The sequence below is a fragment of the Perna viridis genome, chromosome 12 (genome assembly GCF_037379345.1).
Source record: "Perna viridis isolate PV_CMFRI_1.1 ecotype Kerala chromosome 12, ASM3737934v1, whole genome shotgun sequence".
Classification (NCBI taxonomy): domain Eukaryota; kingdom Metazoa; phylum Mollusca; class Bivalvia; order Mytilida; family Mytilidae; genus Perna; species Perna viridis.
Window position 1 is genome coordinate 19,419,791 of NC_142456.1, and position 15,093 is coordinate 19,434,883.

Sequence of the window (15,093 nt, forward strand, 5' to 3'; positions counted from 1 at the left end):
ATTTAGATTGTGGTACCCTTAAAGCAGGCAGGCTAGGGAAGACTTAAGAACCAAGGAATTAAATTTAGTTGGCCTAATGCTACTGCATTATGATACAAATTGACGTGGTCATTTGTCACTATACAGCAGGTCAGATAAATATGATGAGGGGAATTTATGTACCACACAACAGGGCATATTGATATATTGTCTGTTAATTTGTTCATCACAAACAACATGGTATACATTTTTTATTGAGGCTTTTAATCTTTAAGTGTACATCAAGAAACTTTGTAAAAACATGTAAAGCTTTTGTTTTATCAATTAATGGCTATCATGCTATTTCAGTTTATCTTACCTGCTTTATTTTGTTGTTTTAATGTATGTATTATCATTATCACTACATCATGTCTATTATTAATCTTCATTGACCAGGGATTTGCCGTAAGTAAAATTCCCCATTTACTGATTTGAAGTTCAAAATTTAGGACTTCATCATTCTTTTTTCTTAAAGCACCCTGTCAATTTATTTCTAATCACATTTTCATTGTTCACTAAAAACAACTGTTCTATCCAACCACCCATCCTAAGCAGCGTAGAAGTTTTTTTTACCTCTTGTAACAGAGCTGTTGAAATTCTTCAGAAACGGTCATAAAAAATCTGTCTTGTGACCGTCAATGTCATGTTATGAATTCTTTAAAGGCATGGAAAAATTTTTTAATTTACAGCGAGTAATATATTTAAGTACAGGAAATGGAGTTAGTGTTCCCTTGATTGAATGCCCATTACCTGACTGGATGTATGAACACTTAGACTTCATAACATTAACAAGTAGATTCTCATCTACTCCTGCCCATTAGTAAATGATAAAAATATAGGAAAAATTAGGGTGGGTAACTTCAAAATCAGGATCTTTTTTTGGTCAGTTTCTAGTAATGAGATACTGTAACTTAAATCTTTCATTTTTTAGTGACTAAAATGATGTTTCTTCTCTGAAACTGATGTGGCTATAGATTTAGAACATATCTATACTTCATATAGCTAAAATTAGGCTAGCAAATATCTAGTAAAAAATTAATGATAAAACGTAAAGAGAAGACCAACTCTCTAATCCTAGAAGTTAACTATTTTACATGCTGTAAAGGTTAGTGAATTTTAGTTTCTGGGGTATCCAAGAATGGTAGGAAAGACATTTGAACTGATGTTCATATATCATTTGACCTGCAGGATCTGTCATGCTAATTTTGATAAGGATCCACCCAAACATGTCAGAAAAAGACTATTGACAGCTGCAGAACACACTTTAATTATATTTCAACAGCTCTGTAGAAACAATAGTAACCACTGATAAATGTTACAGGTTATAATTCCCCTGAATTCCATTTGAATGTGTAGATGTTTAGATGCTAGGTTCCTGCCTTGGTGGTTTTGAATGTATAGATCATTTATATGTAATAAGTTCCTGCCTGTGTATTTTCTCTCTTGTAGCAACAATTTCAGATGATCACTTTCACATCTCTGGGTTTTCCATGAAAATCCATGAATTGGAAGAATGGAATTCCATGGAAAATTTGTACTTATTCAGTTTCAAATTTATAGTTTCTTGTCTTGGGCCCATTAAAAAAAAGCCTAAATTTGAGGGTTTCAACTAATCCCATATTTAAATTTTGACCAATCAAATAGCTTGAAATATAAGGAAAACTCGAGGCTTTGAGGACGTCTCAATTTAAGATTTTTTTCAATGAAATTGGGTTCTACTTCCATATAATATCACAATATAAGTTTTTGTTTTTTTCTTTTTGTTTTTAAGTTATCCATAACTCAGAAATTAAGCAATCAGAAAATTTCTGCTCATACATTTTTAAAACCAGCTCATAGAGTTTGATTGCTAATGCTTGTTCACTATTTGCTGTTTTCTATTTATTGTCCCAATGTTTATTCCAAAAATTATAGATGTTTGAACATGTAATGAGTGAATAAATACACATGTTTAGCTTTGCTGCATCACTTGTTTAATTCATGTACCTCATATTATCATTGTTATGATTGTGCAATACATATATTATCCAGATTTCCTTAATTCTGCTTTTAATTCTACTTTGAAAAAAAAATTGGTCACTGCCACCTACATTATCATATTGTCATGATAAAAGCTTTCACAGATGCATGGTTTTATGTACATGTAGAAATGTTTCTCAAATTGCATTTGAAAAGTTATATTAAGTGTGCTGGCTTTATACCCTTTTGTGTCTTATTTGATACAAAATATATCATAACTTTGCTTTTTTGATCCCTTACCATTTTAAACTGCTGATAAGGACATATTTGTGACATGATGAACTATTACACCTTAGTTATCATGGTCATGTCACCAACACATGTGAAAAGGACTTTTACATGTTTTATACGTAAGTCATGTAACATGATGATGAAGTTTAAGACCTGTCAAAATTGTGACATAATAGAATTCTATATATGACACAATCTTTGAGGGCAAATTGTCTCATCTGGAATAATAAATAAATGACAAATTAATGTTTTCAGAGTAATTATATCCTGTCATGGTCCAGAGTTGGAGGTTTAATGCCAAACAGGGCCATTGATCAGAATGGTGTTCTTGTCATACCAAATGTCCGACCAGAGGATGCTGGGAACTATGAATGTACAGGATCGGACATGTTTAACATGGACAATGATATTGCAACTTTGAGAGTCAGTGGTAAGTTTGTAGTGAAACCAAAATTTCTTGTAAATAACCCATAATGTATGTAATCAGACTTTAGTAATGTGGACAAAGACATAGAAACCTTAAATGGCAGTAGAAAGTTTTTAGGCAAAGCAAATGTTCTTTAGAGTTAAGTATAATTTTTTTTTTAAATGGGAAAACTCAGAAACATGCAATTCAAAAACCCACAGATCTGACATAATTACTTCATTCAAGGATGCTTTCTCTATTTGAAAAGACCAGTATTTGATCTCTACATCACTGGATTTGCTCAGAAATGGTTCAATAGAATTTTAGAAAAAAGAGGTTAAATCAGTTAACGAAAATTATATGGTAAATCTTGTCTTTTTTTGCAAATATTCAAATTAAATTTTCAAAGTGATGGTTTTTTTCATACAATGTTGTACCCACTGCCTGATTCTTATAGAGACATACACTTAATTAATGTTAACATGTTTATATGACAGCATACCTCTCATCCCTCCTACGGCAGGGGGAAACTCCCACAAAATCAATGAAAACTTTATTTTATCATGAACTGAATTGAGTATAATTCAGTATATATTCTTTCCAGCATCTCAGACATCACCAACTGTAAGAATAGAACCTGCATTCCAAACTGTCAATGAATTTGATACAACAGAGTTCAGATGTATCGCCACTGGTCGACCAGCTCCCACAGTTGAATGGTACCGAAAGAATGGCCCAATGAACTCTAATGCTGTTATTTCTGGAGGAGTTCTGAGGATCCCTATCACCACTCGTAATGATGAGGCTGAGTATTTCTGTAAAGCTACCAATAATGCTGGAGTAACTGAAGTTAGAACAATTCTCTATGTCACTAAGAGTAAGTTATGTGTTGAATTTAAATTGACAAAATGCATATTTTACTTCTTGCGATTACAAGGCGGTCACAGTAATAATACTGTTATAATTATTTCTAACCTCAAATAATGTAATTGTAGCTGATTATTTATATGTAAAAAGGATTAATTAATCAGTGAACCCTTGATATAGGGAAACAGTCCATTGAAAGAGTTAAAAATGGATGAATTAAACACTAATGCATGTGTAAATAAAGGATGCCTAGTCACCTTACCATTGCATAATAATTCAATCAATCTGATCCTATTTTAGGTACAAATCCAACCACCAGTATCACAGTAATTGTCAGACAGGTAGCCATCATTGCCACAGTTGGCACAACAGAACAGCTAATCTGTTACACTGAGGACCAATCTATCAGGCCAGAGTTTATCTGGTCCCGATCTGGTGGTCTTCCCCCAGGTTCCTCACAGGATAAAGGTGTTCTGACATTGAACAACATCCAGCCATCTTATGCTGGTTCCTACATCTGTACTGCCGTAACACCTACTGGAAACCGGGGAACAGCTACTACTACACTTACTGTTAGACCAGAAGTTGAACGTAAGTTGAGAATGTGATGATTTTGATGACAGTTTTAGTCCATCAACAAAATCCAATCTTTTCCTCTTCCATAGAAAACCTTTGGAGACTGTTCAATAGGAGAGAGGAAAATATTGGGTTTGGGACTTGGATAAAGGCAGCAATAATTTTGTGAAATAAAATTGATCAGGGGAATGGATCAGGTTTCATTTCCATGTGAGTAAATATGTCTGGTAAATCAAATGATGTTATACAGTGCCCATCATTTATTTTTCTTGTAATGTCTGAAAAACAAAAAGATAAGTTTGAATTTGTAGGGTTGTCTCAACATAAAATGTATTGATCCATGTGTTTTGAAAAATCTAACTTATTTTAACACACAATGTTATATTTATATTTATATTTATGTTTTAATTCAATTTTATAGAAGTTGTACCAAAAGCTACTGTCAGTCCAGATAGAATAACTATTCCTCAGGGCACAACTGGTACCCTTAGGTGTGCCGTTACTGGAGTACCACCACCAAAGGTCACATGGTCTAAAGCTCGAGGAGAACTGACTTCCAGACATCAAGTAATTAGTTATTTGTCTGAAATGGGGGGGGGGACATTTTTATGTAACCTGTGACCTCAATCAAGTTTATTATTAAGGCAAGATTAATTGAGTAAGGATAAATGTTCATTACAGAATTCAAGTTTTCAGGTGTTATTATAACCACTAATGTCTATACCTTCTGTTTATGTGTATTTAGACTGTTGGTGAGACTTTGAGGATTGTTAATGCCCAGATAGAGGACCGTGGTGTGTATGTCTGCAGAGCTGAGAACCCTGCAGGACTTGGCCAGGCTTATGCTATTGTAGAAGTGGAAAGTAAGTATTTGAGTTAATTGATGTAAGCTTTCTCTTTATTTTAAAATAATTTCGTTAAAAGATAGGAAATTATTCACACAAAAACCAAACTATTTCCTGTTTTTACAGTCAAAATCCCTTTCACTAATTGCCATAAACTTTGATTAATAGTTTATTTCAATTGATGTCATTTGAATATCATTTATCATACCCCTCTAGAATCCAAATTTGGGGTATATAGTAATCAGATATGCCATTCATCTTTTTTGTTTGTCCATGTAATGTTTTTATAAGTCTCATTGCAATTATTTAAGTTATTTGACCCTGTTCCATTCTGGTAAAAATCTTTATGGGTGTCAAACATTTAAAAACAATCCATTCAGAGCTGTATAAAACTCGAATGTTAAATCCATATCAGATATAACTTCAGCAAGCATATTAAACTTCATCCTGCAAAGCATTTTTTATGCATTCTTAAAAATGATTCATGTATCAAAAAGATTTTATGCTTTGTTTTAGGACGAGCCAAGCCCAAGTTGGATATCTACCCAGCTATTTCACAGACTATCAAAACAGGAGAGAGTGCATTGTTCCAGTGTAGAGTAATGGGAGGAGATCCACCACCAACCATTTCATGGAGCAGGTAAAAAGTAGGGGGAGGGTGTGAAATATAATGCTATTGGAGGCACTTACAGAATCATGGACTGGACTACTATTAAAAATGGACTACTCTGGGGATAACTAGAAATATGGGCAGATGAACAAGATGATTCCTAAATCCCATCCAAACTTAATGACGGGGATATAAAAAAAGTTTGGTGTGTGGTTTACTGGCAACCAGACAGACATGGAAACCTGTTATCTTTCTGTCTTTCTATAAATAATCCGATTTTTACTAAAAGATAAACAAGACTTGATTTTGATATATAGTGAAGAAATTTGGAATGTGTCGAAGAGACAACAATCAAATCAGCCAAGGACAGTATATTGACCTTTAATTAAGGGTAATAACAAAATTACCGAACTGATAAACTCTTTGCTGTCGTCGAAATTAGTCTGTATAACAAATTGCTATATCTGCATAAAAACAGGAAAGTTGGAAACCACTGCAATGGTCCTAAATTGGCACAGGCATTTTTGGTAGAAATGGTGGGTTAAAATCAAACCCAAGTAGTAGTTACTTCCATCATTACTGGAAAAATGTATACATTTTTGCTGGTTTTTGCTAGACTCCAAAAGTTACGCCCTAGTTTTTATCCTAGTTGTTTCTATCATAACATAATGATATTTTATTTTACAGAGCTGGAGGTGAAGCCCTCACATCAACAACTGAGGTGAAAGAAAACGGAGTCATCATGTTCATGGGAGTGAAGGGTGATGAGGCCGGAGGCTATATCTGTACAGCCTCTAATGAAATGGGTTCTGTCACTGCTACTGCTACTCTACTTATACAAGGTAATAGTTGGAAGGTTAAAGGAGTAGGGTTATAAAGACCCGGTTTATGCCTTGAGTTGTTGATTGGTTGTGTTGTATTATATCCAATAATATAGATAAGCTATAATTATTTGTTAAACATGTATTTGTCCCAGAATATGTGTAGGTTACAAGTCAATATCTTATTGTTGTTGTCAACCTTTAATTTAATTTTTTCTTGTATGTAGCTATTAATGAGCTTCTGTATCAGCTGACATGTTACATTAAATTTTAATTCCAAAAAGATAGAAGACTCTTAAAATATAGGAGATGTTTTTTTTTAGTTCATAATTATATTTTAGGTTTGTGTATAGTTATTTCTCTCATTGCATATATTATTCTAATGTTTATTTTTGTTCCCAGGAAAGCCAAGAGTTATTATCTCTCCTAGTAAGCAAGTCTATGCCATCATTGGTCAGACTGTATCACTGGAGTGTGTTGGTGAGGGTGATCCTATCCCATCAGTCCAATGGAAATATAACAGACCACCAGAAAGGGGTGATGTGCCGACACCTATAGAGGGCCCTTCTTCTCGTGGATCGGCCACACTGACGCTCAATGCTGTACAGAGGTCCGATTCTGGCAATTATCGTTGTACAGCTACAAATGAGGCTGGTTCTACTACTGAAACTGTACAAGTTATTGGTAAGGATTTTGACTGGAATCAGTATTTCTTCTTAATTTTGAAATCATAGTTCTAATACGCAGGCATTTTTTTCTTCATGTGAAATTTAAATGAAGTGAACATCACCTGAGCTTAAAGGAAATCTTATGTTTCCAATGGTTTTAGGTTAGACTGCGATTTTGGCTACAGATAAAGTCTTTAGTGACCATTCAAGGTTCATATAAGACAGGTGGTCTTTGATTTTAAATATCTGTAGAATGCACTACAAAGGGATATTTCAATTGTAGTCTTAAAGACAGGTTTTTGCTGAATACAGGTGGTTGAATACAGGTTTGACTGTATTTCATTTGAAATTTTAAGAAAAGTGGCTGCATATAGCAATTACTCTTTCCTCAAGTATAAAACTGCCTTAGAAAATTCGGAATCATTCTGATAGAACAGTGCTAACTATTGATGGTGAAATCAAGCAATGTCTACAACTATTTTATTTTATCAGTTGAGGACCGACGAGAGCCAAGCAGGGAGACAGGGGTCTCCATCAGAGGTCCAGGACAACTACAGGTCCGAGAGGGACAGTCTGTTACTTTGGAATGTGATACTGCAGGTAAAGATGCTGTGAAAGTACTAATTTTCCCGGTGTACTTTATTTTACTATATTAGCGATGAACAGAAAAGTGCGAAATTTTGAAGAAAAAAAATATCTAATGCAGACCTTAATTTTGACATTTGAAGTAATGCTATGTTAAACAAGTCTAAAGTTAAGCTAAATTTTGTTTAATGTTGGTGAGTATACATGTGTGTACAAACCAACATATAAATAAAGAACTGTATAGTCTTTAAACTGATGCCAAGATTTCCAGCCGTTTGGCTGTTGTGAGCTTCTCGCATTTCCGCCATGTTTGTGCTGGAAGAAAGCTTGAAATTCCAGACTGGAATATAGATGAGACCCAAAGGCTAGGGTAGGTGCCTAGAAATCTGTACACATGTAGGACACAAACCCACATAGGTGTCAACCTCATGATCACAAGTCCAGCACCTTAAAAACTCTGTCATCCTGCCCCACCCTACCAACTTGCATAACGTATTGTTAGAGAATTTTAGATGAAGGAGACCCTAAGCAAATCTAAGTTAATCACTGGTAGTTCTGGACCTCAAGTTTAAAACCAAAACAGAACTATGGATAGTGGTTTCTGTTCTTTTTGATATTATACAATTGTTTCTAATTGCACAGGATTACAAAATGCAGTTGTGCGTTGGAGAAGAAGGAATGGACGCATGCCACCAAACCACTCAGTCCGTGGAGGTACTCTCACCATACCTAACTTCCGGTCGGAGTACAGTGGAGAATATATCTGTTCTGCCAGATCAGTTACTCAGAGCTACGAGGCTTCTGTCTTCATAATTGTTACTGGTAAGTACAATCAGTCATCAAAGGGAAGTAAACCAATAATAATGCCCTTATCTATTCTTTAAGGTCAGCCACACAGAACTACGAGGCTTTTGTCTTCATTATCATTTTTAAGGAATTTTCCAAACGAGAACAAAATCATGGTCACATAAGACAGGTGGTCTTTATATGCTGGATAATTTTACATAGAAGGCTTTACATAATAATAATAATAATAATAATAATAATAATAAAATCTTTATTTCAAGAGGGTTAAGGCCCTCACACTCAAAAACTATATCTACTAGAAATTAAAAAATGAACAACACAACACAAAAACAAAAGCTGATCTGACAATACCAAATCACTTTAAGATAATACAGTATAGAACATTAACAAAAACAGTATAAGCAGCAGCATTTTTCTCTTTTAAGATACTCTATTCAAAAGTGTAAAGGTACTTCTTTAGATTGATTTTGAATGAGTTGCCAGTGGCTTGATTACGTAAATGTTTGGGTAACTTATTCCACAAGACAGACCCAGAATGTATGAATGAATGTCTGAAAAGTTCAGTTTTAATTTTTGGGATTATCAAATTTCCTTGTTCAGCATTTCTTAGTGAATAAGGTTTGTTTCTTGAAACATAGTTAAACTTTTCTGATATGTAGCTTGGTGCTTCCCTATGGAGAGATTTATAGATTAATAGGTATTTGTGATATTTAATCCTTGTTTCTACTTTCATGATTCCTAATTTTTTTAACAAGAGTTCTGATGGAGAAAAGGGTTCAGCATCTAGAATGAGGCGGGTAGCCCATTTTTGGAGTTTAGGAATTTTGTCTAATCCTTCAGAGCCACAGCCACTCCATACAATACAACAGTAGTCAATAAGTGGAAGAATGTACCCATTATAGAAAGTTTTTCTCATTTCAATGTTCAGATATTTCTTAATCTTTGCTAGGAGATACAATCTTGATGAAATATTAGAGCATATATGATCAACATGACATTTCCAGCTTAGAGTATCATCAATTTTTACACCAAGTAGTTTTTCACATGATGAAAATTTTAAAGCTTTATCATTAACTATTAAGGAGGGTATATCAACATTTGACAGTTTTTGTCTTGTTCCAATAATCATACACTTAGTTTTATTAGGATTGATAAACATACGGTTATTTCTACACCAGTTTTCAGCTTTTCTTAGGTCATCTTGCACATCCTGTTATAACAAATTAATATTTTTCCCAGATTTGTGTATGGTGGTATCATCAGCATAATTATCAACATTAGTGTTATGCATGTCAAGAGGAAGATCATTAATAAATATAACAAATAAAAGTGGTCCAAGTATGGAACCCTGAGGAACGCCTAAGCTAATAGGTTTTTTTGACGAGAAAGTGTTTAAAATATTTACTTGCTGCTTTCTATCCTTTAAGTAGGACCTAAAGAATTGCACAGTACTGTCATTTACACCATAGATCATTAGTTTTTTACAAAGTATATCATCATCAACAACATCAAAAGCCTTTTTAAAGTCTACAAATATAGCCAGATTTAGGGATCTTATAATCATAATCTTACCAAAAAAATAAAAGGAAAAAAGAAAGATTTTACCTGAGTACAGGTCCTTGCTAAAATTATACTGTATGGGCATAATTCAGGCATTCATAGTATTTTGAAGTGTGTAATTTTAAGTGATAATTTTTAACCATGACTCAAAGTTGTAATTGGGATGATTTCTATTACATTGTAGTATCTATCTGTTTTCAGTGACTCCAAGTCTGACAATCTCACCAGCTAGAGTCGAGGCCAGAGCAGGTGGTTCTATTCAGTTACGTTGTCAACCACAAGGGTCTGGTCCATTCACTATTGAATGGTTCAAGGTAGATGGAGTATTGAACCCATCAGCGACACAGACTGGGGACGGACTGCTTGAGATTAGACAGGTCACGGCAGCCGATACTGGAAGATACCGTTGTTTAGCAACTGGACCTAATGGAGCGTCAGATGGATTTGCTATAGTCCAAGTACAAGGTTTGGGAGACCGTGATTTAGAACATTTTTGATCAATTATAAAAAAAATTATGGGAACTTAAAGTCACTAAATTTGGTATCCATTTTCAAACATGCTTTAAAATCCATATTGAATCATGAAAAACACACCTGCAAAAACTTTCAAAAACATCTTTTATCACTATTTTTTTAGTGTTTGAAAAAATAGTATAATATGTAGTAAGAACTATATATGAATTCATAGTTATAACAAAATAAAAAAAAGTACAGCGTTTTTTTAAAGAATACTTGCTATACAGTAAGAAGTGTACATCAGCATGTTATGAGTCGAATTTTAAATCACTGTTCTCAGTTCAACCTCAGTTGTCATATCAAGCTGTACCGAGCAAAGTTTATAATTATCATTTATTTAAAATATCGAAACACTGAAAATGGCTCAAATCCAATATTAAAGTCAGGATTTTTTATAAACTTTTATTTATCATGTATTATAAATTTGTGATCTTTCAGTACCACCAAGCATTATTCTGTCAGAGCGTAACTCTCGTCCCAACCTTGGACAGCTGGTAGAGTTGACTTGCCGAGCATCAGGTAGCCCATCTCCAGCCATTACATGGGAAAGAGATGGTGGAACCCTTCCAAGAGACCATACTGTCAGCAATGGTGTATTACAGTAAGTCTGGTTGAACAAAACATGCAGGGGTTTTGCCTACCCTTATGATTTTGGCGAAAGGCTTACAATTTTTAAGGCCATCGTACAGCTTAAGATTGTTGTCAAATTTGGTAAATTTTCCCAAACTTTCCAATAATTATTTTCAGTTCTGTTTCATCTGTTTTTTATATGATACAGTATTTATTATACCATTGGTTAATTCTGGTTTGAAAACATGAAGAGAATTGTATGTCATAATGTAGTTAGAAGGGAAAGAATGATACTCCTGCCAAGAAACAACTTGAATAAAAGTACTTTTAAATTCATTTTATTGACATTCATACACAATATGGGTGGTTTTGTCCATAAAATCAGCTTTTTACAGCAAAAAATTAACCTTACTATTTTTTTATTTCAAGTTAATGGTAAAAAGTAACGTCATTGGTTTTCATGAAAATTAGCCTACAACCAAGAGACCATAAGCCTCCAATTTGTATTTCTATGTGAATGAAACATGTCTAAACCAATCTTAAAATCTTTTGGACTGTAGAGTTTTTTTTTCCAGTAGTTTACCATGGTTCAAATACAAATGAAGTTTTAGGCAATCATTTGGTTTAGTAACGGTACAGTTTAGACAAACAGTTGGTTTAGTCAGGGTGTAGTTTAATTGGTTTATTCAGAATATGGTTTATACATGTATTTAATTAAATATGGGTTGGACAGTCATTTGATTTAGTCAGTGTATGGCTTAGATAGTCATTTGGTTTAGTCAGCATATGATTTAGACAGTCATTTGGTTTAGTCAGGGTATGGCTTAGACAGTCATGTGGTTTAGACAGGAAATGGCTTAGACAGTCATTTGGTTTAGTAAGTGTATGGCTTAGACAGTCATTTGGTTTAGTCAGGTTTGGCTTAGACAGTCATTTGGTTTAGTAAGTGTATGGCTTAGACAGTCCTTTGGTTTAGTCAGGGTATGGTTTAGACAGTCATTTGGTTTAGTCAGGGTTTGGCTTAGACAGTCATTTGGTTTAGTCAGGGTATGGCTTAGATAGTCATTTGGTTTAGTCAGCATATGGTTTAGACAGTCCTTTGGTTTAGTCAGGGTTTGGCTTAGACAGTCATTTGGTTTAGTCAGGATATGGCTTAGATAGTCATATGGTTTAGACAGTCCTTTGGTTTAGTCAGGATTTGGCTTAGATAGTCATATGGTTTAGACAGTCCTTTGGTTTAGTCAGGATATGGTTTAGACAGTCATTTGGTTAAGTCAGGGTTTGGCTTAGACAGTCATTTGGTTTAGTCAGGGTATGGCTTAGACATTCATTTGGTTTAGTCAAGGTTTGGCTTAGACAGTCATTTGGTTTAGTCAGGGTATGGCTTAGATAGTCATTTGGTTTAGTCAGCATATGGTTTAGACAGTCCTTTGGTTTAGTCAGGGTTTGGCTTAGATAGTCATATGGTTTAGACAGTCCTTTGGTTTAGTCAGGGTTTGGCTTGGACAGTCATTTGGTTAAGTCAGGGTTTGGCTTAGACAGTCATTTGGTTTAGTCAGGGTATGGCTTAGACATTCATTTGGTTTAGTCAAGGTTTGGCTTAGACAGTCATTTGGTTTAGTCAGGGTATGGCTTAGATAGTCATTTGGTTTAGTCAGCATATGGTTTAGACAGTCCTTTGGTTTAGTCAGGGTTTGGCTTAGATAGTCATATGGTTTAGACAGTCCTTTGGTTTAGTCAGGGTTTGGCTTGGACAGTCATTTGGTTTAGTCAGGGTATGGCTTAGACATTCATTTGGTTTAGTCTGGGTTTGGCTTAGACAGTCATTTAGTTTAGTCAGGGTATGGCTTAGATAGTCATTTGGTTTAGTCAGCATATGGTTTAGACAGTCCTTTGGTTTAGTCAGGGTTTGGCTTAGACAGTCATTTGGTTTAGTCAGGGTATGGCTTAGACAGTCATTTGGTTTAGTCAGGGTACGGTTATAAAGTCATTTGGATTAGTCAGGGTATGGTTTAAACAGTCATTTGGTTTACTCAGGGTATAGATCAGACAAGTTGCACTGTATTTATTTTCTTTTAAGGATCTACAATGTACAGAGAGAAGACAGTGGACGCTATATCTGCACAGCCTCTAGTGCTGCTGGTATCGACAGAGATTATGTTGATCTCAAAGTCCAAGGTGTTCTACGTAAGTGACTTGTAGGCATACTTATTGAAAGAGTATTCAAGGGAACCAAGGTTATAATAGTAATCAAAAGAATGTAATCCAGGGACAAAGACCAGACATGGAAAACAGACATACACAACAAAGAACATAAAGTAACTAAAATCATAAGTACAAAGTAACAAAAGCAGATGAGCAAATCCGACTTCACTAAAAACTGGGAGCATGGACCAGGTGCACAGGTAGGTATTGAGACTTGAAATATTCAGTTTTGTTTATAAGGACGCAAGCATACAAATAAAAGTAACCTTTTAGCAAACAGTGAAAAGGTAAAATAAAATGTCTCCTTCTCACAAAAAATTAACTTTGTATATGTATATGTATATAAATTTCAGCTGATGGTAATGGACCAATTAAGATAGATACACAGACCGTCAACATTGGAGAAAGAGTTGAAATGGAATGTGTTGTTACTGGTAAGGATGAAATACATGCATCACATGGTCATATGGCAGTATTTTATTAGTGTATTATCGGTACCTCCTATAAATTTGTTGTAAATATTTTATGTGTTTTCATGTGGGAATTCTGTATTTGCATTTAGAATTCAGATTTTGACTAAGATTGACATCAACTAAATGTTTAAATTGTGTGCATGATGATGTTGCACATGTTTGGTTGCACATTTCAATGAATTTAATTTCCTGTTACTTTTTAGAATGTTTGTGTTGTAAATTTCATGTTTATTATATGTGTGTTTCGTACAATAGTTTACAGACATTTGAAATATTATGCAAATGAAGGTCACCAATAAATATATAATGTTCATTTCTTGAAAAATATTGGGACACCATAAAATTATGCACTGTTTTAACATTTTTGTTATTTTAAATTAAGCTGAATTGGGTAGGTATTGCCTTGGGCCTTAAAAAGGATGCTCGTTTTCTATTTGACTAAGGTTTGATAAGCACTTCAATACATTTTACTGAATGCAAATAATGGATGGTCATTTTCACTTATTTTACCTTTCATTTTCATCTTTAATTCAAAATTCACAAAGTCGATGACAGACTGAAGTGCGATCAAGTTCCTGTTCGACAACTGTTCATATTTTGAACATATGATCACATGGATTTCAGGAGCAGGGGGTACCGTTCAGTAAGCTTTGTACATAGTTTTATTCTAGTTAAATGCATATCTAGTTTCCTTCAAAATATAACTTATTTAAGTTATGTACATAAGTGGATATGACCATCTAAATTCATACATTGTCAACTTTTAAAAAAAATATGGAAAAACCTTATTATTTCCACTATGAATATCGTCTGTTCCTAATTGATACACATAATCTTTCCATTGTTACTGCGATACTTGGCATGAAATCTGGGCAAGGTCTGTTCTCAAGCATGTAACAAACTGTATGGTTAGGTTTCAATAGAAATGCTTGATTTTGTTTGAGATTTACAACTCCTTCTTGGATTTTATCAGAGCAGAATCATCAGTTGCTTGTAAGGAATGTTGAAAGTTTGCAATATTTTATTTTATTAGTTATTGGCAACTTGTCAGAATTTTGCCATTTTGCAATGCATGTATTCCTGTTGTTCTTTTTTATGCTGCCAGTCCTTCTAAGAATTAGGCAGTCGTCCAAATGTAGTCCAAAAACCCATCCATTCTGATGTGTGTCATTTTACACATTTATATGATTATTGTACAAGAGACCTAAAAGCTGTATCATACTACAAGCAAAATGTAGACATACCTGTTAACTCTTCCACATAAGGCAGGGGGCAAAGAGCTGCACAAAACCAATGAAAAATTTAGAATCTCCCAC

The 15,093-nt window shown here is 34.2% G+C and overlaps 1 protein-coding gene across 5 annotated transcripts in view; it reads left to right on the forward strand.

Moving 5' to 3' along the window:
• The window catches only part of LOC148601590 (basement membrane-specific heparan sulfate proteoglycan core protein-like), a 158,293-nt gene that overhangs the window by 121,080 nt on the left and 22,120 nt on the right, over window positions 1-15,093 (forward strand). For all 5 annotated transcript variants that reach the window (XM_088554734.1, XM_088554732.1, XM_088554731.1 and 2 more), the window contains 14 exons: window positions 2,524-2,698; window positions 3,279-3,551; window positions 3,842-4,132; window positions 4,539-4,684; window positions 4,863-4,980; window positions 5,479-5,602; window positions 6,260-6,414; window positions 6,796-7,077; window positions 7,554-7,661; window positions 8,289-8,468; window positions 10,215-10,478; window positions 10,968-11,130; window positions 13,180-13,286; window positions 13,658-13,738. In XM_088554734.1, the coding sequence (XP_088410860.1) occupies window positions 2,524-2,698; window positions 3,279-3,551; window positions 3,842-4,132; window positions 4,539-4,684; window positions 4,863-4,980; window positions 5,479-5,602; window positions 6,260-6,414; window positions 6,796-7,077; window positions 7,554-7,661; window positions 8,289-8,468; window positions 10,215-10,478; window positions 10,968-11,130; window positions 13,180-13,286; window positions 13,658-13,738 (2,467 nt within the window). The remainder of the gene's footprint in view (window positions 1-2,523; window positions 2,699-3,278; window positions 3,552-3,841; window positions 4,133-4,538; window positions 4,685-4,862; window positions 4,981-5,478; window positions 5,603-6,259; window positions 6,415-6,795; window positions 7,078-7,553; window positions 7,662-8,288; window positions 8,469-10,214; window positions 10,479-10,967; window positions 11,131-13,179; window positions 13,287-13,657; window positions 13,739-15,093) is intronic.